Source organism: Palaemon carinicauda, chromosome 38 (assembly GCF_036898095.1).
Source record: "Palaemon carinicauda isolate YSFRI2023 chromosome 38, ASM3689809v2, whole genome shotgun sequence".
In the NCBI taxonomy this organism is placed as follows: Eukaryota; Metazoa; Arthropoda; class Malacostraca; order Decapoda; family Palaemonidae; genus Palaemon; species Palaemon carinicauda.
Genome location: NC_090762.1, coordinates 64,231,861 through 64,257,036, shown reverse-complemented (window position 1 = coordinate 64,257,036; position 25,176 = coordinate 64,231,861). Strand labels below are relative to the sequence as shown.

At 42.1% G+C, this 25,176-nt stretch overlaps 1 protein-coding gene across 5 annotated transcripts in view; it reads left to right on the top strand.

Moving 5' to 3' along the window:
• Sply (Sphingosine-1-phosphate lyase) overlaps positions 1 to 25,176 on the top strand; it is a 136,064-nt gene that overhangs the window by 66,640 nt on the left and 44,248 nt on the right. For all 5 annotated transcript variants that reach the window (XM_068362317.1, XM_068362313.1, XM_068362316.1 and 2 more), the window contains exons 3-6: positions 2,033 to 2,121; positions 14,585 to 14,711; positions 20,113 to 20,199; positions 20,417 to 20,538. In XM_068362317.1, the coding sequence (XP_068218418.1) occupies positions 2,033 to 2,121; positions 14,585 to 14,711; positions 20,113 to 20,199; positions 20,417 to 20,538 (425 nt within the window). The remainder of the gene's footprint in view (positions 1 to 2,032; positions 2,122 to 14,584; positions 14,712 to 20,112; positions 20,200 to 20,416; positions 20,539 to 25,176) is intronic.

The window sequence follows — 25,176 nt, the reverse complement described above, 5'->3', positions numbered from 1 at the left end:
TCGAGACCTCTAAGGAACGTCGTTTGGCAACTCCTGGATGGAACTTAGACGTGGTCCTAAGGTTCCTCATGTCAGACAGGTTTGAGCCATTACATTCAGCCTCCCTGAAGGATCTCACCCTCAAGACGCTTTTCCTAGTGTGCTTGGCTTCGGCTAAAAGGGTCAGTGAAATTCATGCCTTCAGTAAGAACATCGGCTTTTCTGCAGAAAAAGCCTCATGTTCACTTCAACTTGGTTTCCTGGCCAAAAATGAACTGCCTTCTCGTCCTTGGCCTAAGTCTTTTGATATACCTTGCCTGTCAGAGATCGTAGGCAACGAACTTGAAAGAGTGCTGTGTCCAGTTAGAGCTCTTAAGTTTTACTTAGCTCGTACTAAGTCCTTACGAGGTGGATCTGAGGCATTATGGTGCTCAGTTAAGAAACCATCATTGCCTATGTCAAGGAATGCTTTGTCATATTTTATCAGACTTTTAATACGAGAGGCTCATTCTCACTTGAATGAAAAAGACCGATGCTTGCTTAAGGTTAAGACGCACGAAATAAGAGCTATAGCAACTTCCGTGGCCTTTAAGCAAAATAAATCTCTGCAAAGTATTATGGACGCGACCGTTTGGAGAAGCAAGTCGGTATTTGCGTCATTTTACTTAAAAGATGTACAGCGAATGCAGTAGTGGGTAAGGGTTCTACCACTACATTCCCTTAATTCCAATATCCTTTTAATCTGCTCTTGAAATGTTTTTTTTTTTTTTTTTAATTGGGTTGTACGGAAGGCTAAGAAGCCTTTCGCAGCCTTTTTTGATTTGGTGGGTGGTCAAATCTCATTTCTTGAGAGCGCCCAGATTAGGGGTTTGATGAGGTCCTGTTGTATGGGTTGCAGCCCTTGATACTTCAGCTCCTGGGAGTCTTTCAGCATCCTAAGAGGATCGCTGGGCTTCGTGAGGAAGACAGACTAATAAGGCAGAGTAATCGTCTAAGTCAACTTCCTTACCAGGTACCTTTATATATTTGGGTTTTGTTATGATATAACTGTCAAAAACTCTAAGCATATACGCTGTAAACTTAATTAACTCTGGTCTCTACCCACCACCATGGGTGTGAATCAGCTATTATATATTCACCGGCTAAGTTAAATATTTAAAAATGATATTTTAATTATAAAATAAATTTTTGAATATACAGTACTTACCCGGTGAATATATAAATTAAAGGCCCCCCCCTCCTCCCCGATAGAGACCCAGCGGGATGAGAAAAATTGGGTCTGTTTACATGTATATGCGGTATCTGGCCGATAGTTGGCGCTAGTGGGCACACCCGCAACCTTCATAGCGATCGCTCGCGAGTTTTTGTGTTTTTTCTGTCGAGCCGCCGGAGGCTCAGCTATTATATATTCACCGGGTAAGTATATTAAAAAATTTATTTTATAATTAAAATATCATATTTACACATATTTGCCCGCCAGCCCTGTCCCCCAAGGCAAGTCCTACCTCTAAGTGAAGTGAAGCAGTTCACCGGTGTGTGAGGGGGGGAGGGGTAGCTAGCTACCACTCCCCTACCCTCTTGGTAACTAGCGCGGGGGTAATACACCCTCGTTAAATTCTAATGGCTCGCCATTTCAGCTACGCCGAAAGGTAAACCCTATGTAAATAGCTAAGGTTTGTATGGTTAGGAAAAATACAAATTATCTCCGAATTTGCCATGTTTCACTATTTTCATTATTATTACTATTATTTTCCTGTGTGTTTGCCCTGTGGGCCATAAGGGGACCCTAAACCTGGTTAACAAATACTTTGTGTGTAATTTGTGGTACTATACTGCTCAACTCATGATAATTCAAATGATATTTTTGTACCATATAATTTTGTGGAGTGCATTGAACGTACAAATATACTTGCTATATATAGTACAGTAATTGTTATTACAGTATTATGGTTATTAATTTTATTTATTGTAGAATTTAATGAGACCATTGATTTAGTTTGTTCCTATATTGGCAGTTTTCTAAATTAGAATATACACTATCTTCTCCAAATAGGTTTATTTACAAGAGTCAAGAAGACAGTCTTCAAGCTTGCTCGAAAAATTCCAGCTGTTAGAAAGAAAATAGAAAGTGAAGTGGCAAAGGTGAGTGATTTAGTGCATGTGCATTTATTTATTTTACTTCCATCATCTCTAGTTGTAAAGGTTGTAATTTCTAGTATACTGTAATTTGAGGATTATGGGAGTTACTGGGCTTAACTTCCAAGTCACACTTCTCAAAAATGAAAGAAAAAATGCTTCAAGTCCTCTAAATAAATAATTTCAATTTAAGAGCTTTCAAAGATTAGAACTTGAGTGTGTAATACCCAAGTGTTTTGAATAAGGGGAAAACAGAATACAAATTTATTAACTTTCTTTTGATACATATTAATTCCTACATGAATGCAAACCATTCACTCTTTACTATGGATATATGTTCATTCCTACGCGGATACAAATTTCTGAGTTATTTAGGCTAATGGGGTTACTTCTAGTTTCATTTTCTACGGCCAGGCAATAAAAAAAATCTGTAGATTATGTCCTGTTACATTTCTAGGCAACTGTTGCCCAATGCTTCTGGCCATGGAGGTAGTCGGATGTGCATGGCTTTTCTCCTACAATTAGACAACAGTATCACCTACTTTTAGCCCTCTTAGTGTTTGTCCTTATGTCTTTGACATTCCTTGTCACTTGCTTATTAATTATCTATGAGTTAGAGCGTAAGCCCTTCTTTTTATGAATAGAACTTACCTGGCAGTTATATTTATATAGCTATAGTCTCTGACTTTCGGCAGAATTTTTAAAAAATCGCAGTAACCGCCCTGTGGTGGTTGTGCGGTTAGGTGGTTAACAACCCTTACAGGGTGGTACTTGGAATCATTCCTGTTTTCTGTTCTTCAGATCATCTCTGCCGGCCGGATCGACAACACGTTGGTCCGTCATTAGAGTTTTTCCTTTCGCTTTCCCTGTGTCGCTGTACCAGTCTGCTATTTGGTGAAGTACATTGATTTGGGGATTTGGGAATCGTGTTTTGTTATTTCTGTGCTTTTTTGCTTTTGATCATTATGAGTGATGAACTTCATTTCCGTGTAGGTGCGAATGAGGAATGCAAGGTGAGGTTGCCGAAAATGTTGGTAGACCCTCACACCGTGTGGTTGGGTTGTAGAGGTTTTAAATGTGCACTTAATAACAGGTGTGAGGAATGTAAGATTTTGAATGAAAAGGATTGGTTGGCTATGAAGCGTTATGTGCGTAAACTAGAGGTCGATAGAGTTAGGAGAGCTTCTAGGTCTAAATCTAAGTCTGTTAGCGAACTTAGTGTTGATTTATCCTTTGAACCTGTAATTAATTCCTCTTTGGAAGTTGATCCTTCCCCTGAGATAGTAACTCTTGCCCCTTCTTCAGGATCCGTATCTGCGGATGACCCTCGGTACGCCAGGATGGCTGCCGAGTTGAAGGCCATTAAAGAGCACCTTGCGGCCTTTAAAGGTAAGCCAAGTGAAAGTGATTTTAGTGCTTGTGAAAGTGCAGTGGAGGTGGCAACTGACCGAACCTGTCATTACCCTAGGTCTAGACCTCTACCAAGCTCCCAGGACCAAGGGAGAAAGTATGTCGACAACTGAAAGGGGGTGAGAGGTATGTACCCTCGGTCAGCCGTCGCCTCAGGCAGTCCTGTTGCCAATTCCCAGGCTGCTTTTGACCGCCAGGGAAAAGGCGTGTCGGACGTGATAGTTTCTTCTCCGAATCCCTCTCCCAGACGCAAATGGAAGTTTGAGGCGTCAAGACCAACTAAGAGGAGGTGGAACTGTGAGGAACAGTCTCGTTCTCACTCTCCCGGTTCTAGTAGCTATGAACCTTGTCCTTCAGAGGACGATTTGGATTCCATGACTGAGAAGAGGACGAAATCTAGGTCCGCAAGTCGAGATAGAGCAGCCGAAGATCCTTCTCCTTCCACCAGCGCTATTCGTCAGCCCTCTCCTTCGTGACCGCAAGACCCAGCAGAAGTCGCTAAGTCTTTCATGTCAGTAATGCAGGAACAACTTTTTTCGTTGGTTCAAGCGTTTAGCCGCCCTCATGCCCAGTCCGACAGATGTAAAAACGACTCTTTGCCCATCAAGAAGTCAGCTTCTAAGAGGGAACGGAGGAACCCTTGCGCGCTTCTTCAAAGACCCGACACCGCTCTGCTTTCTCTTCTGCTCGGCGCCAGGACAATTCCGCCTCTCGTTCTCGGCGCCAGGACGACACCGCCTCTCTCTCTCGACGCCAGGACGATGCCAGCATGCTTCCTCAGGACGAAGCTTCCTCTCGTTGCCAGGAGGATTTTAGCCCTCTTTCTCGACGCCAGGACTCTTCCGCCTCTCGTTCTCGAAGCCAGGACTCTTCCGCCTCTCGTTCTCGAAGCCAGGACGACTCTGCCTATCGCTCTTGATGCCAGAACGATCCCAGCCTGCTTCGTAAGGACGATACTGCTTCTCGTTGCCAGGACGATAGCAGCTCTCGGCGTAAGGACGCCTCCTCCTCTCACCGTCAGGATGCTTCCTCTTACCGCACCAAGGACTCTTCTTACGCTCGGCGCCAGGACGCAAGCGGTTCTCGTGGTTAGGCTGCTTGCAGCCCTCTACTTCAGGACGAATCCTTCGATATGCCTTTGTCAGATTCTAGGGAGCCTTCTTCTCGAACGAAGGATGTTGTAGAGCTGGATCAGGATCTTGAGGATGTCTCAGAGGACGAAGACAAACCTGCTGACGCTGCTGGCAACTACAAGGTTCTCTCTCACTCCCTCCTTGAACTTTATGGGGAGGAGTTCCAACCGGCTGCTCCGCGATCTCCCCAATCTCAATTTAGCAGGAAGAACGCCAACAAACTGTCGGCCTTCATCAAGATGAAACTTTCCATTTCTGTAAAGAAGGCGCTTGCGAAAATTGATGATTGGATGAAAGAACGGAGGCAAGCGGTTAAGACTTCCTTCTCTTTTCCACCAGCTCGTCTTGCTTCGAAGGCTGACATGTGGTATGAGATTGGGGAACCTCTGGGTCTGGGAGTACCTGCCTCCTCCCTGGGTGACTTCTTTGGCATCGTGGACTCGGCTAGAAGGCATGCTCTCAACTTGGCCAAGGTTATGTGGTCGATGTCGGAGCTGGATCACCTCGTCAAAGGAATTTTTAGAGCCTTTGAGGTTTTTAGCTTTTGGACTGGTCGCTAGGGACTCTGGCTAGGAAGACTGTGCAGATGGAAGGAACTCAAGATCTTACCAGTATTATGTCCTGTATGGACAAAGCCCTTAGAGATGGGGCTAATGAGTTGGCAGCGCTGTTTTCAGCAGGAATCTTGAAGAAGAGGGCCCTGCTTTGCTATTTTGCTTCGAGATCTGTGACTGTTGCACAGAAGTCTGAGCTTCTTTACGCCCCCCTGTCGCAATATCTTTTTCCTGAGGCCCTTGTGAGAGACATTATGCTTTCTCTTGCGCAGAAGGCCACCCAAGACCTTTTATCACGTTCAGCTTGTAAGCCTTTGACAGCCGCTCCTTCGACTTCGAAGCGGGAGGAAAAGAAATTCCAGCAGCCCTTTCGAGGCAGGTCTACTTAAAGACCTGACTTTAGAAGAAGAAGGCAAGAGTCAGGAGCAAGATCGAATAGAGATTCGTTCAGAGCTCGCTCCAAAAAATGAAATACAACTCCTCCAGACAATAGGCGCAAGACTCACGTTTTTGGCAGTCTTGGAAGAGAAGAGGGCCGGACACCTGGTACCTCTCAGTTATCAAGGAAGGATACAAGATCCCCCTTCTGAAGAAGCCTCCTCTCTCAGATACTCCGCTAGCCTAAGTAGTGCAGTACACAGATCCGGGGAAACGGAAGGCTCTCCTGGATCTAGTCAACCAAATGCTGGACAAGGGAGCGATAGAACCGGTTCGGGATCTATCCTCCCCAGGCTTTTACAATCGCCTGTTTTTAGTACCCAAGAACTTGGGTGGATGGAGACCGGTCCTGGATGTCAGCTCTCTGATCATTTTCATGGAGAAGACAAAGTTCTCCATGGAGACGACTCAGTCTGTGCTGGCATCAGTACGTCCAGGGGACTGGATGGTGTCCCTCGATTTGCAGGACGCGTATTTTCACGTCCCCATTCATCCGACTTCAAGTACCTGAGATTTGTAATCCAGGGCAAGTGCTTCCAGTTCAGGGCGCTTTGCTTCGGTCTCAGCACGGCTCCTGAAGTTTTCACCAGGATAATAGCGAATGTGGCAGGCTGGCTGCATCAAGAGGGGATAAGGGTATCTTTTTATCTGGACGATTTGCTAATACGTTCACGATCGAAGGAGAAATGTCTAGAGGATCTACGAAAGACTTTTATTATGGCTCAAGATCTAGGCCTGGTCATCAACAGGGAGAAGTCTCAGACCGAGCCGAATCAGACTATTCTCTATTTGGGGATAGTTCTGAATTCAGTTCTTTTTCGGGCTTTTCCCTCTCAGGAAAGGCAGACCAAGTGTCTCGAGAAGGTCCGAAGTTTCCTGGACAAGAAGAGGTGTTCAGCGAAGGAGTGGATGAGTTTGCTGGGAACTCTCTCCTCACTCGAGCAGTTTGTCTCTCTGGGGAGACTCCATCTAAGGCCTCTACAGCACTTTCTTTCAAAGATGTGGAACAGAAAGACACAGGAAGACTCCTTTTCCTTCCCTATTCCAGCGGAGGTCAAGGATCATCTGATGTGGTGGCTGGATCCAGCTTTGTTGGGGGAAGGGATCTCCCTGTACAAGAAGAACCCAGACCTAGTGTTGTTTTCAGACGCGTCAGAGTCAGGTTGGGGAGCAACACTAGGAAGCAAGGAGGTCTCAGGCTCTTAGGAAGAAAGTCAGTTGGGTTGGCACATCAACAACAAGGAGCTGATGGCCATTCTTCTAGGGCTAAAGGCCATCAAAGACTCAGTGTCAGGGAAGATTGTGGAGGTCAACTCGGACAACACCACAGCTCTAGCGTACATCAGGAAGCAAGGGGGAACTCACTCTCTGTCTCTGTTCGATACAGCAAGGGAGCTCCTGCTTTGGGCGAAGGAGAACAAGGTAGATCTGCTGACGAGATTTGTGCAGGGAGAGAGGAATGTGAGGGCAGACATGCTCAGCAGGAAAGGGCAGGTTTTTCCCACAGAATGGACCCTCAACCAACAGGTCTGTCAGAGTCTCTGGAGGCTGTGGGGGAGACCCTTAATAGACCTTTCCCCCTCCAACCTGAACAAGAGGATCCCCAACTATTGCTCCCTAGATCCGGACAAGGAGGCAATAGCGGTGGACGCCTTTTTGATGGATTGGACGGGGATGGACACATATACCTTTTCCCCGTTCAAGATCATAAATCTGGTCGTCAGGAAATTCGTCCTCCTCGATTCGGGACGAATGATCCTGGTATCTCCATTCTGTCCAACGAGAGAATGGTTTACGGAAATGGTCGACATGTTGATGGACTTCCCAAGAAGCCTTCCTGCAAGTCCAAAGCTGCTCAGACAACCCCACTTCGAGAGGTATCGTCAAAACCCCCTCGCTCTCAAGCTGACTGCCTTCAGACTATCAAGAAGCTTGTCAGAGCAAGAGGATTTTTGGCGCAAGCTGCGAAAACTATCGTCAGAGCGAGGAGGGTCTCTTCACAGAGAGTCTACCAATCCAAGTGGGAGACTTTTAGAGCTTGGTGTAGGAAGCACAAGGTTTCCTCATTCACTACCTCTGTGAGCCAGATCACTGATATTTTAGTATACCTCAGGCAGGACGCTAAACTGGCAGTGTCCACAATCAAAGGGTACAGAAGCATGCTCTCTACAGTCTGTTGACATAGAGGCTTAGATTTGTCCCACGATAAGGACTTGCAAGACCTCGTGAAGTCTTTTGAGACAACCAAACAGGTTCAGTTAAAGCCCCCTTCTTGGAACCTTGATGTGGTTCTTAAGTTTCTTTCCACCAAGAGATTTGAACCCATCTCACAAGCTTCTCTTAGAGAGGTAACGCAGAAAACCCTCTTCCTAATGGCCCTAGCCACAGCTAAAAGGTTCAGTGAGGTCCATGCGATTGAAAAACAGGTAGGCTTCAATCAGAATGGAGCAGTTTGTGCCTTAAGAATGGATTTCCTCGCCAAGAACGAGAACCCTTCAAAGCCTTGGCCAAGGACTTTTGAGGTTCCTAACCTTACTAACCTAGTGGGTCAAGAGCAAGAGAGGCTCCTCTGTCCAGTTAGAGCTCTTAAAGCTTACTTGTCTCACGCAAAGAATGTGAGAGGCTCTTCTAGCTCCTTGTGGTGCTCGGTGAAAGATCCGCAAAAGCCCCTTTCAAAGAACGCTTTGTCTTTTTTCCTGAGGGAAGTTATAAGAGAAGCACATCTCTTGTGTGAGGAAGAGCACTTCGGCCTTTTAAAAGTGCAGGCTCACGAAGTGAAAGCCATTGCGACTTTGCTTGCTTATTGCAAGAACATGTCGGTCAGGCAAATTATGGATGCAACGTTCTGGAGAAGCAACTCTGTGTTTGCATCTCATTACCTTAGAGAGGTAAGAGTGGATTATGAGAAGTGCTATACCTTGGGCCCATACGTAGCTACGGCTTCTATATTAGGCAAAGGAGTTGCTACCTCTCCTCAACCTTAGTTTTTTGTATGCCTGTGTGTGGGTTGGTGTTTTTAATAGTTGTCTGAGGACGTCGACTTGTGGTACAGTCACCTCAGTCTAGATAGATAATTGATATCTATTCTGCAAAGGTTAGGTGGTTATTTTTGTAAGGTTGCAGTTTTTAATATAAGGGTAGTAGGTAGTTCTGAAGTCTAGTCAGATTGTTGGTCTCACCCCGTTGACAGACTCGATTGAGTGGTTTCAGCATGACAGGTCCCATCCTGGCTGACACTCCTAAGGGAAAGCGACTCAAGAGGCAGGAACCTTTGAAGTCAGCTATCTTAGCAGGTAAGGAATCAAGGTGTTTTTTATCCTACAACTTTTTGTTGTTTCCCCAACAATGTTTACTGTCTATCACCCTCCTCCAAGTGTGTGAATCAGCTATATATATATATAACTGCCTGGTAAGTTCTATTCATAAAAATGGAGTTTTTATGATAAAACAAAGTTTTATGAATACTTACCTGGCAGTTATATATATATTCTAAGGCCCACCCACCTCCCCTCAGGAGACAGGTCGGCCATAGATGATCTGAAGAACAGAAAATGGGAATGATTCCAAGTACCACCCTGTAAGGGTTGTTAACCACCTAACTGCACAACCACTACAAGGCAGTTGCCGCGATTTTTGAAAAATTCTGCCGAAAGTCAGAGACTAAAGCTATATATATATATATAACTGCCAGGTAAGTATTCATAAAACTTTGTTTTATCATAAAAACTCCATTTTATGTTGAATTCGATGCGTTCCTGCTCAGGCCGTAATGGTCGCCTGTATGTTACCTTCATGAGCAAGGTAGAAGTGAATCCTCACCTGGTATGTCCGTTGTATTGAAAAAAAGATGTTCGATGAATTTTCCATGTGAGTATTGTAAGGAGTGGTCATCCTCCCAGTGGGATAAATAATGTTTTCCCCGGAAGAAGCGAGCCAAGAGAGATCACTCTCCTCCTCCCCCTTCGCTAAGCATTGACAAGAAACGAAAGTTAGTTTTGGCGACAAACGTTATCTCCCCACCTAGTTCTTCGTGTCAGGAACCCTCTGAGTTTTTGTCACAGAGGGCGATGGCTGTAATTTCATTAACATTTTAATACCTAGTGTTAATAATACCCCCTGAGGTTTCTATCATAGAGGACGATGACTGTAATTTCATTAACATTTTATCACCTAGTGTTATTAATGTGCAATATTGATCCTGTTCTTATTGCAGATCCCCTGGCTATGGCAGCTGCACTTCCTGAGCCAGATCTGCTTGATGGTTCTCTGCCAGATTATGCTGTTATATCTAGATCTCCCTCACCACTATGAGTGCACTGAGTGGGGATTTGTATTTGTCAGACTATGCAGATAAGATGTTCACCCCTATAGAAGTGTGTCTTATTAGAACAGGGAAAGCATCTTCTTGTTCCCGGAATGACCTTAGATTTGAGCCTTTCATTTCTCCTCGTACCAAGGCAGCCTTATTGGAAGATCCTGATTACCAGTCTCCAACCCGTATTACTGAGAATGGCTTGCTTCATACAACTAGGGGTCCTTTGTAGAAAACTGTAAAAAGTGCTCGTAATTAGTCAAGAGATTTGTCATCTGTCTTCTATGAGGGTGGTCTGACCGCTTAGGGTGTCTCCCCCCCACCAAAGTTGGCAATGCAGTACATTCTAGCTCCAAGCAGGCTTCTCCTTTCAAGCTTACTAAAGCCTGAAAGTCAAATATAACTATCACTGCCATTCCAAGAAATTCTTCTAAGAATTCCGTCAGGGCGAATGTACAGATTCGTAAATCTGAATGCACTGACGTATCCAAACATGATGTCATTGTACGCACTGCCTTCTTTGTGCGTGAAATAATTCCCTCGCAATCTAGGCAGGCCGACAGGTCCAAGAAAGCTGTCACCCCTAAGCATCATGAAGTCACCGAGTCACTAAACATGCTGCAATTTTAATGTGTGAGAGTATTTGTCCATGTCATAATGATGCTAAAAAGAATGTAACTTTATGCCTAACTGATGTTAGAGGGCATAGTAAACCATCTCATCATAAATCCAGAGTTCCCCCAGAGTTTTATAGACCCTCTGCCAGGAACCAACAAGATAAAACCTCACCCTACGCAAATAAAAACCCTGTGCCTTACGCTAGAGACAAATCCACTAATCATCTAGATAGACCCCATTCTTACACTCGATCTGACGATCATGATTATCAGGATGAGCGTTCATCGGAACGCTATTTTTTTTTCAGATAATTCTTTACAGGTACAGGAAGCGGATAAGGGGCACGGGAAGCTTCCCTTCTTCCCGAGGATTACTCCCCCATCGGACATAGGAGAACGGATCGGCAGACGATGTAGACGTGACCCTCACCATAGGCATTCAAGATGGTAGAGTACTGAGAATTCTCTCTCTCATCTCGTTAAATGAGTTTTAAGAGACTTAAACTCTTCCGCTTCCCGGTCAGGATATAGAGATGAATGCTTTTTAACAAGTTTTGAGCAGCGAGGACTAGCGTGTTCAAAAACTCAAGTGTGGCCTAAGTCTGGTTGGAAAGGACCATGTCAAATCTAAGTCTGGGGCTCTGAGGCTGTGGGAAGGTAGCGTTGATAGTGCACCGTCTGTTAGTGATCTGCGCTTAGGGAGGCTCAGCTAAACCTCTTAAATGATGAATTAGGCTCATGATCTAAATGAAGTTAGAGGCTTCCTAGCTCAATGGCGGGGCCTGAAGATAGGGTACATCAGCAGAGCTTGTACTCGCGTGAGCCAAGCTCTTTACTTTTCTTCCAACGTCCTTCCTTTTCTTTGGGTGATAACAGCAAGAGGAGGCAGAGAAGGAATGATGGGAATCTAGTTTGCTCCCATCTGCCCTGACGTGGCGTGGCAGAAGTTGTTAGGTCACTTCTCCTCGTTAGAGAAACTCGGGTTCCTTGTTGGACGAGTAGCAGATGGTTGAGGGCATTGGTTACCTGGGTTAAGTCTGGTATAAATGAGATTATTTCTGGTATTTTCCTTTCTTCATCTTCCCCTTCCTTGGGGGTACAGCACCATGGGTCCCTCTGCAAGCTGGCTTCAACCTCTGCTGGTAAGAATCACTTCCCTTGTGTAGCCTAGTACTATATAGTCATAAATTTGATATACTGTCCACGTCCCCATTGCTTCCCGCAAGATAGGCAGTGGGAAACGTCTTTGTTTATATCCTATTTATAAACTCACAATATGCTTCCATAGACATTCAAATGATATCTTTCACAACAATAGAAATGCTCAGGCCGTTATCATACTTAGTATTGTTAGCGAGGTGTCAAGGTTTTCCTAAGACCACAGTCATATGCTGTACTAGGTAAACCTGGGTCAATGTCCATGCCAGAAATAGGACTTCCGCCCTCCTAAGAGTGAGTCATCCACATAAATTAAGGAAGGTTTGTTAGTATGGGAACAAATAACAAATTTGGAGATAATTTGTATTTTCCTTAAATATTAAAAACCTGTAATTATTTATATAAATTGACCCACCATCACCTGTCCCCCAGTAAGTCCTGCCTGCAATCAGAAATTGATGTCGCTCACAGCTGTGAGAATACAGTCATACCTCTCTTCACGAAAGACTCTGCTTACGAAATATTCAAGCTGTGAAACGAGATGCAAATATTTTTATGATCCACTTTACGAAAAATGTTTCATTTTAAGAAAAGAGATTTGCCATCCAGGCCAAGAATAAAGTAGTCACCCATCACAAAGAGTTGAAGAAAATGGGTTCAGACAACAAAAAAATGTAACTGTAGTCTATAATAGGGGTAACTATAATAGTACAGTACATATGGAACTGTATATTTAGTATATGTACAGTATTATTCTGTATGTATTATATTATTTTCCATTTATTATTACATTATGTTGTAATAACTACTTAATTTACAGGTATTAACAGTTAGTTTAGGTATATTGAATAGTTCAAATGTATTTGGCTGTACAGTATTTCAGTGTGGTTATACTGTAGCTTTATTGTGAGAGTTAATATGGTGTTTTGTAGGGTTTGGAATGTATTAGGCAATTTACATGTGAAATGTGACTCACAACCCGAAAAAAATCACTTTACGAAAGCCATTCCAGAACTAATTAAATTTGTGTTGTGAGGCGTTACTGTATATATAGGTGGCTGGGTACACCCCAGCCACCCCCTGCCTAACCCCTGAAATAGTTAGGCAGGGTCGCCACCTCGCACATTTTGTCTAATGGCTACCTTCTAGCTTTTCTGAAATATAATCCACATAAATAACTACAGGCTTGTATTAGTAAGGGAAAAATGTAAATTATCTCTGAATTTGAAAGTTTTCCTTACTGGGGAACATTTTCAAAGTTAAACCTCCTTTGAAATTTATCAAACCATCCCTCACTAGCATTAAATTTGGGTGGTTTGGTGGGAGATGCCACAGATGGTTCTGTTTCTTGGATGTTGTCACCACCCTCCATAAACTATCTTTACAGGTGTGTGGCCTTCTTGTGTATGGTGTTGGTATCCATTGCAATGTTCTTCCTACAGACACTGATCTAAATGACTAATAGAGATTCCATCCCTACAATGTCCTTGTTATGGGAAGTTACCACCCGTTTGGTTTTTTGTTGAAAGTCATATGTGCTGTAACCCTTATATTTTTTCCCTTGATATAGCGAATGGTATATTCATTGATTCCGTAATGGCAGCCTACGTCTGCATAGCCTCACCCTTCCTTTAGCATTTTGAGGATTTTCATTTACTTTGCTTTACTGTAGTAAGCATCTTCCTCTTGTAATTAGTTTCACTACCACAAGACTTATAAGGTGCAGAATATTTGGCTGACATTGAAGGCTCAAAAGAAATTCACAATTTTACACAAAAATGTAAATAACACCACACAACACCGATAAAGATGTGGAGCAGTACTGCATACATATGTTTAAAAGCAAAGTGAACAACGTGGGATTCTGGATGCTGCGGTAGACTGTAGAGTGATCATGCAATCACTGACCCAACCAGCACCCAAAATACTAAACTGTATGCTGTGATTGGTCACGTGTTCTCTATTGACCAATAGTGTGCCCTATATGAAATCATTGGGGCAAACTAGGCCATGCCCCCACACCTCCCGAGTTTTGCTTTCCATACAGTAGCGTGATTTTTTGTTTACAGTACTCATTTACTTCATACAGCATAATTTCTTTTAATATATTTTAATTTGAAGTGTGTTAAACAGTTTAGTATTGTACTGTATTTTTATTTATTAATTTACTTTATTAATTTTTAAGTCTAAAAGTGCATATTTTCACCCCCAAAATAATTAAAATCTAGAGAAATATAAACATAAATCAGCTGTGGAAACCTTCAATACTCAGTGGAGTCTGTAATGTAAATTTACATACGGTATATTTAGTACAGTAAAAAAAATTTACAATGCACTGAGGGTGTGATAGGTGAGCTTGGTGAGGGATTCCTATATACTGTATAAAGAAAATTAAAGGACAAAAAGGAGGAGATAATAGTTTAGTCAAGCAAAAATTACATTGACTAGATAAAAGAACGCACAGATAGGAAGACATAAAAACAGTAAGTTGTTGAAGCTTGCAGTTAGCTGTAAAAGTGCAAAGGTAGTAAGAGGTAAAGCTATTACAACTGCAATGAATACAGGAGCACCTAAACAAAAGATCACATTTTGAGTTGAGGCCTTTGCAAACATCATGGAGGTGCATGTCTTTTGTCGTGTTAAGACTTCTTTGTAATTGTGGCAAAAATTTAGAGAAATAACTTTTTAATGAAAACTTTATCAATTTTCACATTACAAAATGCTGTGAAGGATTTATACTGTGAAATCTACCTAATTATTTTATATCCTTATCCTATTTTTTGTGATATTTACATTAAATGCAAAAAAAGTATTTATATAGTGAGTATGATATAATTTATTTTTCAGGTATCCACTTCAATGAATGAAACCATGAATAAGAGCATTGATTATGCTCCTTATATCTCAAAGTTACCAGCCGATGGATGGAAATATGAGCAAGTTATTGATGAAGCTACAAAATATACCAAATATGGTGAGAAATAATGATTTATTTCCTATACGGATACAAACCCTCGTCCTTTAATAGAAGTATGATTTCAGTGAAGAGAGAACTCAGCTTTTAAAATTTATGACTGCACTAAGTATTGGTAGATACTGGTTGGTAGCAGGAGGAGGCCCCACCCCCTTGCTGAGTAGTCAAATTGTCTTCAGTTACCAAGTTATACAGATGTATGCTCAGCGTTCCAATTTTGGCTCGTTTAATTTTCTTTTCTTACTTTCAGATTTACATTCAGAGGTGTATGTTGCATTTATTGATCTGGAGAAAGTTTATTATAGACTTGATAGGGAAGCGATGTGGAATGTGATGAGGTTATATGGAATTGGTAGAAGGTTGTTACAAGCAGTGAAGAGTTTCTACATAGGCAATAAAGTGTGTGTTAAGATAGGAAATGAAGTGAGTGAGTGGTTTCCTGTGAGAGTGGGACTTAGACAGAGATATGGCATGTAGTCATGGTTGTTCAATTTGTTTGTTGGAATTGTCAGATAGGTGAAAGCTCAAGTGCTTGGTCGAGGATTGAAACTGATAGACGAGAGTGATCATGAGTGGGAAGTGACTCAGTTGTTGTTTGAGGATGATACTGTATTGGTTGCAGATTCGGAGGAGAAGCTGGGTCAGTTAGTGACAGAGTTTGGAAGGGTGTGTGAGAGAAGGAAGTTGAGAGTTAATGTTGGTGAGAGAAGGTAGAATGGGGTTAATTGAATGTCATGTTGAATGTATAGTTACTTGAGGAAGTAGATCAGTTTACAGTAAGTACTTGAGGTCTGTTGTTGCTGCAAATGGTGGAGTGGAAGCAGATATACATCAGGGAGTGAATGAAGGATGTAAATTGTTGGGGCAGTGAAAGGAGTGGTAAAGAATAGAGGGCTAGGAATGAATGTAAAGAGAGTTCTCTTTAGAATGAAAGTGACAGAGAGACAGAAATTAAATGTGTTTAACATGAAATGTTTGAGGAGTATGGCTGGTATATCTCAATTGGATAGGGTTAGGAACGAAGTAGTGAGGGTGAGAACTGGTGTAAGAAATGTTTTAGCTGCCAGAGTGGATATGAATGTGTTGAGATAGTTTGGTCATGTAGAGAGAATGGAAAATGGCCTGCTAAAGAAGGTGATGAATGCAGGAGTTGATGGGAGACGTTCAAGAGGAAGGCCAAGGATTGGATGGATGGATGGAGTGAAGAAAGCTCTAGGTTATAGGAGGATAAATGTGAGAGGCAAAAGAGCGTGCTAGAAATAGGAATGAATGGCGAGCAATTGTGATGTAGTTCCGGTAGGCCCTGCTGCTTCCTCCAGTCGCCTTGGAGACCGCTGAGGTGGCAGCAGTAGGGGATTCGGGCTATGAAGCTTCATTTGTGGTGGATAACGGGGGAGAGTGGGCTGTGGCACCCTGGCAGTACCAACTAGACTGCTGAATCCCTCGTCAGGCTGGGAGGAGCTAAGAGAAGAAACGTCCCCTTTTTTTCTTTCTTTTTGATGTTGGCTACCCCCCAAAATTGGGGAAAGTGCCCTGGTAAATAAAATAAATTGACTGTTTGATTGCTGTGTTAGTAATATGGGGAGACCATGAGTAGGCATGTGGTCTTCCCCATGACTTTCTGGCTGGAAGTGCAGAACCTCTATGAGCAAGTTGAGTGTGGATCACCATTCATTGTACCCTTATTGTAAGGGTCATAACTGCTTACAGTTGTTTCCCTGGATGAATGTAAGGATTGGTCATGCTCCCAGTGGTAGAAGAACAAATAAGGCCAAGTAAGATTATTTACCTTCTGGCTCTTCTTTGAAGTGTAAGAAGTCCGCTGGTCATGTTTAATCTTCCCCTGGTACTTTGGCTTCTGATCCTTTTGCAATCAACCTCATCTGGTGGGGAGGCAACAAAGGACAACAATATTAATTTAACTTGGGTAAGCCCAGAGTGAACTAACTGTAACCACTTTCCTTAGAGGAGCAAATATTCTGTCTCATTGCAGTGAACCCAAGGAAATATTAACTTCAGGTAACAATGTAGACAAGGACATCCATAGGTCTGGAGGGTATTCCGTTGAAGGAAAGACGTCTGCATGGCCTGGTACTGTCCAAGGCAAAGTTTTCTCCTCACGAGTCTTCTTATTCTGCATGCACCATTGGGGAAAAATACTTGGCGTATCCCCCCTCTGTCTTGCCCGCTCCGCTGGAGGCACACTTGATTGCTGATCCTCACCTTCAAGGGTGCCATTACCTTGACGTCTTTAGGTAATGGAAGGAAGCACCTACAGCTCGTTTCGCCTTTCAGTCTATTCCCTACGACATCGTCTTTGGCAATGGCTTCACCTAGTTTTACTCATCTTGAGAAGGTGAAAACGAGAGATTACCTTCAGCACAGTTTGCCAACTTCTTGAAGGCATAACAACAATGTTTTTTACTCTCCCAGGGATCCAATATCTCGAGCTGTCAAGACTTGTAGTATTATGTCCTCAGCGGACATCTTCTCTCCACAGAGAATTGCAACAAGAACGAGATACACCGAGAGTGCTCTCACACTTACAAGTAATTACCTGTTTGTACACACTGCCCAATGAGAGTGCTATCATATTTTCATGAGCGAGCTCTTCAGATTATGCACACTGCACATTTAGCGCAAACTTTTCACACTTTTAACACTTAATATGTTTGTGCTCACTTTATTTTTGCACTTATGCGCATTCTTCCCTTGGTGTGCATGCGGCTGAATATGAGCATTCATTTGCTCACAAATACTCTTCACTTTAATGTGCATTTATTGAACTTGGAACATTCATTGCTCACATGGCTGCTCTTCTCTTAGCTCACAATCAATGGACCTTTAACATTCACATGCTTGCTCGTGCTCCAAAGAGGGAGCATACTCATCTGTTGGAGTGCTATCTACTGATTGGGAGTACTGTACTACTCTCCTTGTGTGCAGTCATCCGATTATAATGGTCACACTTGTTTGCATGGCGCTCGGTCACCAGCTGGCACACGATTTCCAGGTGGTAGTGATCTACTGTTTGCCCGCCCTCCCCATTTAATCACAAATCTTTCTGAACTGGAAAATTCTTCTGTCGACTCATGTCCCTGCATAAGCACATTTGCTCCCCCGGTAATGTGCTCATCTGTAGTCACGAGTTCAGGCTCGATCATCTAGATATGCTTTGTCATACGACATGCCAGTTATCCAGGAAACCTATACTGTATTAAGGAGTGCTTTCATCCTCGGACAAGGTTTCCTCTTCGTTGTCCTCCTGAGAGCATTTGGTCACGAGAGAGGGAAGAGATCAGAATTCATCAAAATAACAAAGAACATTCTTAACTTGAACTTCAGGATAAGGAATCCTGTAGGGAGAGAGATCTCTAGAACACCATGGTTGAGCTATTATAGAATTCAGTCGCCCAGGTCATCATCCTCAGGTATCAAACAGACCAAGGAATTTTCAGTCTGTAGGCCTTCCCATCATGAATTTGCTGGCCCTTGAGAGATACAAGCGTCTGCTTTGTCACGCAAGTAGCACTAGCACAGGAACAGAGAAGCCTTGAGGCCAACAAGAAATCCCCCCATGCAGGAAGAATCTCCAGAGTACCACCCAGGTTTGGCACTAGGTTCAGAGAAGATAACTGCTAGATCTTGCCAACCTTCCTCAGATTGAGATGACTTCTTCGTTTGACGAGGGGTCAGGAGACATTAGACGATTGGTTCCTTAAATGGGTTTTGTAGCTTTAAAATTCACCAGACAAATTGGTCTATGGGAGGGCCTGCCATTGAGGAATGCCCCGATTAGCCAGAGCCCAGTTCTTTCTATACCCGAGTAAGTGGAGAGAACAGTGGAAAAATGGAAGTCATGCTAGGACTCTTATTTTCCAAAATTCTGTCACATTAAAAAATTCTGAAACAGCAGGACCAACAACAAGGAATAAAGCTATGACTCCTTTGAGGTCAGCCCGTACGAAGACCCAAATAGCTCAGAAAACAAGAACATCTACACCAACAGTTCTGTGTTATTTACTTGTTTTTTCTGAGGGTTGGAGAAAGGTTCGCTCTCCTTCGTTTTAGAGTTTGTGGTGTAAACTCAGAATCTGGCAGTAAACAATACAACGATTGAATCTCTCCATCTCTTCCCTTATGGCTGCAACTGGCAACCCGGACAATTTACTTTTTTTCTCCCCGTAAGGGCACTAAGATACTACTTGAAGTGAACTCAACCCCCTCGAGTCCTAGACCATGACTTCAGATCCTCTTCATCAGATCTGGCAGGGTAAAAAAAAAATCCAAATAACACCATACATCTGGCTTCGAGATGATTAGCAGAGCACAAACAAAAGCAGCAAGTGAGCCAGAGGAACCGGAAAAGGCTCGTGCTCATAACTTCAGAGGAATAGATGCCACATTAGCCTTTAGGAAAAACCTGTCGGTGCAGCAAGTTCTGAGGGTTGGAGTCTGGAAATGCCTGACAGACTTCACAGCCCACTATTTATTGGAATGCACCTACAAGTCACTTGATGTGTTTTCTTTAGGACCTATGGTAGAAGCTCAGCAGGTGTCGCAGCGTACTTAGCTCTGTCACAAGATAAGAGACATCTCGTCCAATATGCCGGTTCCGACATGTCTTGGGTGAAAGTAAAAATATGTGTTATGTCACTGGATTGGACCAAATCAAGATAGAAGTACTTTTCCCTCATCCTCTTGATGATTGGAGGATGGGTAGTAAGGTAAACCCTTCACTTTATTTTAGCCTTACATTGAAGAGGCTATTCCTAAGTTCCATCATAACTGTCTGTCTAACAACAGAAACCTAGCCTCACCACCTGAATCTCAGGTCATAGGAGGTGGATTGGAATCAATACTGTACCTGCTACTAATGACTGAGTGTATATGATATCCAAGGATTTTGAGCCAGTCAGTTTGGTTACAAGGACTTCCTCCCACCTAAGGATAAGTTTCCAATTGAAGGATGAGGGTTTGTATCCATGTAGGAACTAATTACAAAATTTTTTAGTAATATGTAGTTTTCATAGGTATACAAACCTGAGTCCTTTAATTAGCACTAAACACCTCATCCACCCCACAAGCCCAAGATGAAGGTCAAAGTGGCTACTCAGTGAGCTGACAGTGGGTGTAAGGCATTCTTCGCTATATGCCAGCAGCTACCAACACCTTGTTATTTATTTTAACAGCTGAGATCATACTGAAATCATACTCGTATTAAAGGACTTAGGTTTACATAGTTTGGAAAAATGCAAATTAATTTTTAAAAATTTTGATGTTAAGTAACAGTCTGCATTATAAGGTTTTGAAAATATTTCAATGTACTATATCATCATAACAACTGCTTAATATGGGAAATAAACTTTATGTAAGTAGTAATATTTGAATATTTTTTCAGGTCATTATAATTGGAAAGAAGGTTGTGCTTCAGGAACAGTGTACAATTACAACGAATCCTTAACTGACTTGACAACAGAGGTGTATGGTGAGGTTGATTGCTATTTTTTATTGTTATTTTTAACTTAAAGGGTGTGAACATAGCGTATCCTATACTGTGCAGTATTGTGATTTTTATTATTTTATCAGTTTTATATTCACGTAATATTTTGTGTAACTGTACTGGTAACTGTTGTACTTGGATTTCAATTTAAAGTTATGGTTACAATGTACTATCTATGTTTATTTTGCTCACTTTTTTCCAGGCTTGGCTGCGTGGTCCAATCCACTCCATGCTGATGTTTTCCCTGGTGTGCGTAAGATGGAGGCAGAGGTTGTGAGGATGTGTTGTACAATGTTTCATGGTGGTGCTAAGAGTTGTGGTTGTGTAAGTTATCTTTAACTCTGAATTACTTTTTTCTTTGATTTTCCTTGTAAGTTTCTATTAATGATGGGGAGGTCTCAGTTTTAAATGGAGATGAGAAGGGATGCAAGATGAAAATGGAAGGGTGTTGAAAGGAGAAGCGGCAAGAAAAAGGAGGGGTGAATATTTTGAAAGGTTGCTGAATGTCAATAATAATATGGAGGCAAATCTAATGGCTGGTGCAGTTGTTGAGGGGCCAGTGATGGGAGGTGAGAATAAGAGAGAGATTACAAGAGAGGAAGTGAAGAGAGTACTAGATGAAATGAGACCAAGAAAACCACCTGGTATGGATGGTGTGATGACTGAGATGTTAAAGGAGAGGGGTGTGACTGTACTTGAATGGTTGGTGAGATTGTTTAATATATGTTTTATATTTTCAATTGTACCAGTGGACTGGGTGTGTGCATGTATTGTTCTGGTATACAAAGGTAAAGGAGATAGACATGGGTGTTGTAATTCAAGGGGTATTAGTTTGTTGACTCTGGTTACAAAAGTATATGATAGAGTGCTAACTAATAGGATGTAGGATAAAACAGAGGATACAATCTTAGAAGTGCAAGGTGATTTTAGAAGAGGTAGGGAATATATGGATCACATTATATAGTTAGGCAGATTTGCGAGAAATATTTTGCAAAAGGTAAGGAGTTGGTTGTTGCATTTATGGATCTGGAGAAAGCTTATGATAGAGTTGATAGGGAAGTAATGTGGAATGTGATGAGGCTATATAGAATTGGTGGAAGGTTTTTGCAAGCAGTGAAGAGTTTATACATAGGCAGTGATGCATATGTTAGGATAGGAAATCAAGTGAGTGAGTGGTTTCAATGAGAGTTGGACTGAGACAGGGATGTGTGATGTTGTCATGGATGTTCAATTTGTTTGTTGGTGTTGTGAGAAAGATGAATGCTCAAGGACTTGGTTAAGGATTGAAACTGATAGATGAGAGTGATCATGAGTGGAAGATGAGTCTGTTGGTGTTTGCATATGACACGGTATTGATTGCAGACTCGGAGGAGAAGCTGGCTCAATTAGTGACAGTCTTTAGGAGGGTGTGTGAGAAAATGAAGTGGAGAGTTAACATGGGTAAGAGTAAGGTGTGCTAGTCAATATGGGTAAGAGAAGGGATGATGGGGTTAGATTGAATGTCATGTTGAATGTATAGTTACTTGAGGAAGTAGATTAGTTTACAGTAAGTACTTGGGGTTTGTTGTTGCCAATTGGTGGAGTGGAAGCAGATATACATCAGAGAGTAAATGACGGGTGTAAAGTGTTAGGGGTAGTGAAGGGAGTGGTAAAGAATAGAGGGATTGGAATGAATGTAAAGAGAGTTCTATATTAGAGAGTGGTTGTACCAATTGTGATGTATGGATTTGGGTTGTGGGGAATGAAAGTGACGGAGAGATACAAATTGAATGTGTTTGATGTGAAGTCCCTGAGGAGTATGGCTTGTGTATAGTGATAAGGTAGGGTTAGGAACGAAGTAGTGATGGTAAGAACAGGTGTGAGAAATGAATTAGCAGCTAGTCAATATGAATGTGTTGAAGTGGTTTGGCCATATAGGGAGAATGGTAAATGGCTGTCTGCTGAAGAAGGTGATGAATGCAAGAGTTGATGGGTGAAGTACATGAGGAAGGCCAAGGTTTAGGTGGATGGATGGAGTGAAGAAAGCTCTAGGTGATAGGAGAATAGATGTGAGAGAGACAAAAGAGCGTGCTAAAAATAAGAATGAATGGCAAGTGATTGTAACGCGGTTCCAATAGGCCCTGCTGCTTCCTCCAGTCACTTTGATGACCGCTGAGGTTGCAGCAGTAGGGGATCCAGCATATGAAGCTTCATTTGTGTTGGATAACAGGAAAGGGTGGGCTGTGGCACCCTAGCAGTCATGCTGGGAGGAGCTAAGAGAAGAAAAGTACCCTTTTGTTCTTTTTTTTTTTTATGTCGGCTACCCCCCAAAATTGGGGGCAGTGCCTTGGTAGATAGAAGAAGGGATGGATTATGATTGTTCAGAAAAGTATAAGATATGAAAGTAGTACAGTAGGGTGAAGATAGGAATTGGAAAGAACCAATTGTTCCTACAGGAATATAGACCCTCGTCCTTTAATAGGAGTATGTTTTTAGCATAGCTGGGAAGGGCTCCACTCTTCTTTCTCCGTTTTGGACAGAGAAGTCCTAAAATCCGATCGATAGGTGTTGTGAGTTGTGTAAGCATAACTCCTCCTATTTCTCTCCCTGTAGGGCAGATGGTGGTGCTTCAGGAGCCCTTTCCCCTTCTTCATCGAGGACGAAAAGAAGACAACTTGTGCATGCTCACTTGCTGGCTACTTTGCGCACCCTCAGCTGTTCATGTGCTTAAACATGCGCTCCATTTCTTGTACCCACTAGCTCACTACTATGTGCTCACTTGATCCTACAGAAGCGCTCCCTGACATGAAAGCACGCCCCTACAAGCACTCTCCAGACTTTCCCAATTCAATGCTTGGACAAGTTAGATCTTCTGATCTTTGTGAGATACATCATGTGCACTGATCTGATTTTGAACACTTCTATGGATGCACTCAGCTGTGTACTCCTACAAGTTTTCCTACAGGAGCACGCCCTTATCTGCCAGCGCATACACACCTGATCTGAAGTATTCGACTGTTTACATGTACCCTTCTCTTGTTCTAGAATGCTGGTGTTTGTACATGGTCTCCTGTTAGCTTGCACTCAGCCTCAGTCTACAGTTGATGGCCCTACACATATACATTTGTGCCTGGAGTGCACACTCTCAGTCTTCACTTTTGATGTGCTTGAACGTAATTACAGTCGGCCCTCATCCATGTGTTCTTTGTTCGCGATTTCGCCCATTAGCGACGCGGAGAACCGTATAATGTATAAAATAAAAAGTCCCACATTTGCAGGTTAGTGATAAGTACTCTCGTGGTGCGACAATTTCAAACCGACCACGCTCCTTTGCACCCGGTTTGCTTTGCCCCACTTCCTTCTCAGCCCAGCACAACATTTCATCTCTCACTGACTCGGCCTCACTCTGGCTTCGTGTGTCCTCGTGTGTACATCTCTCGCTTCATCCCAACTTATTTTGTCCGACTTTTCCCTTCCATTTGTTTAGAGATCATGGCTCCCAAACGATCTGCTTTGACTTCCGAAGGGTTTGCTAAATGGCATTGTACAGGTAGTCATCGATGACCGAGATAAGAACCAAGAAATGGGTTTTAACTTGATCTTGATGCATGTCGAACTTAAAGTATAAAGTTTACGTAGATTTATTATGCTGTGTCATGATACTGTAGTGATCTTAGTCATATGTCATCAATATTTTCTTTCTGTATATCATTATATAATTTCTTTTGGTTCATAGAATAGCATATGCTTTATCAAAGCATGTTTGTATGCTATTTATCAATTTGGGATCATTTTAACAATCAACAATAACTGCCTTTTTTGTTTATTTTTGTTGTGATCAGCTAGTCTATAGATCCCGCTACCATATGGAGAAATGCGCACATACGAATACCAAGGAGTATCATTTATATGATTTTTAAAGATTTATTCAAAATATCTTCATAATGAATTTTACAATGCATCGAAAGGACATCACTTGGTTTGCCACTGCTTCTGCCAGTACTGTAATATGACGTCACCAGACATATAACGTGAACTTGACAAAGAATTACATGGGAAATACGTAAAACCCTTTCTGTTTTCTTGCAAGAAATAATGAAAATACCAACATAAAAGAAAAATTATTTCATTTTTATAATGTAAACGAAAATATATTATTTCTGAGATTAACTGTGCAAGCATTGAAAAAATTACATACATCTGAAAAATGAATTTAAATGCTATATAATTACAGTTCATCTTTGATATTAAAAAATGACATCAGCATACAATTAAGGGAGATAAAAACACTAATGACTTGCTCATAGCTAATTATTAAGAACTACATGAACACCACCCAAAAGGAGAATTATGGACAGGACCACTGATACAGTACTTTGATAGTGGGCTGAATATCAATTATAAAACTTGAGGTACACAAATAAGCTACCTAAGTTTATATCTGAAAAGAGAATATGGGTAACATTTAAGTACCAACCAGAACTCCTATCCATGTTAGGCATTACTTGTCAACTTGAGAAAAACCGAAGATGAATTGTGTGGATAATATAAGATTGTACTGCTCGATACTTGTTTACCATTAAAAAAAAAATATATACTAATAAGATTCAACCTGAAAAGGCAGTGAAATGAAACTTGCTGGGGACGAAGCCCACTAAAACAAATTCTTTTTAGTCTTTGTAGGTCATTAAATAGTACACGAAATCTGTAAAGAACAAAGCGAAATATGTAAAGATGATGAAAATAAATAAAAATAGGCAAAGATTAGATGATTGGTGGGGTATACAAAAAAAAAATTTGTTCCTACTCAAATACAAACCATCGTCCTTCACTATAGGAGAATAGATAACAGCGATGCTGCAACACGGCAGTTGAAATTATAATGGGGTGTAACAACCGACAGGTAATTTACCTCTCGGTAGCGAGTAGATGATTACACCCCCCCTCCCGTCAACTAACTTCCTACTTTACTTAGATCTCAGC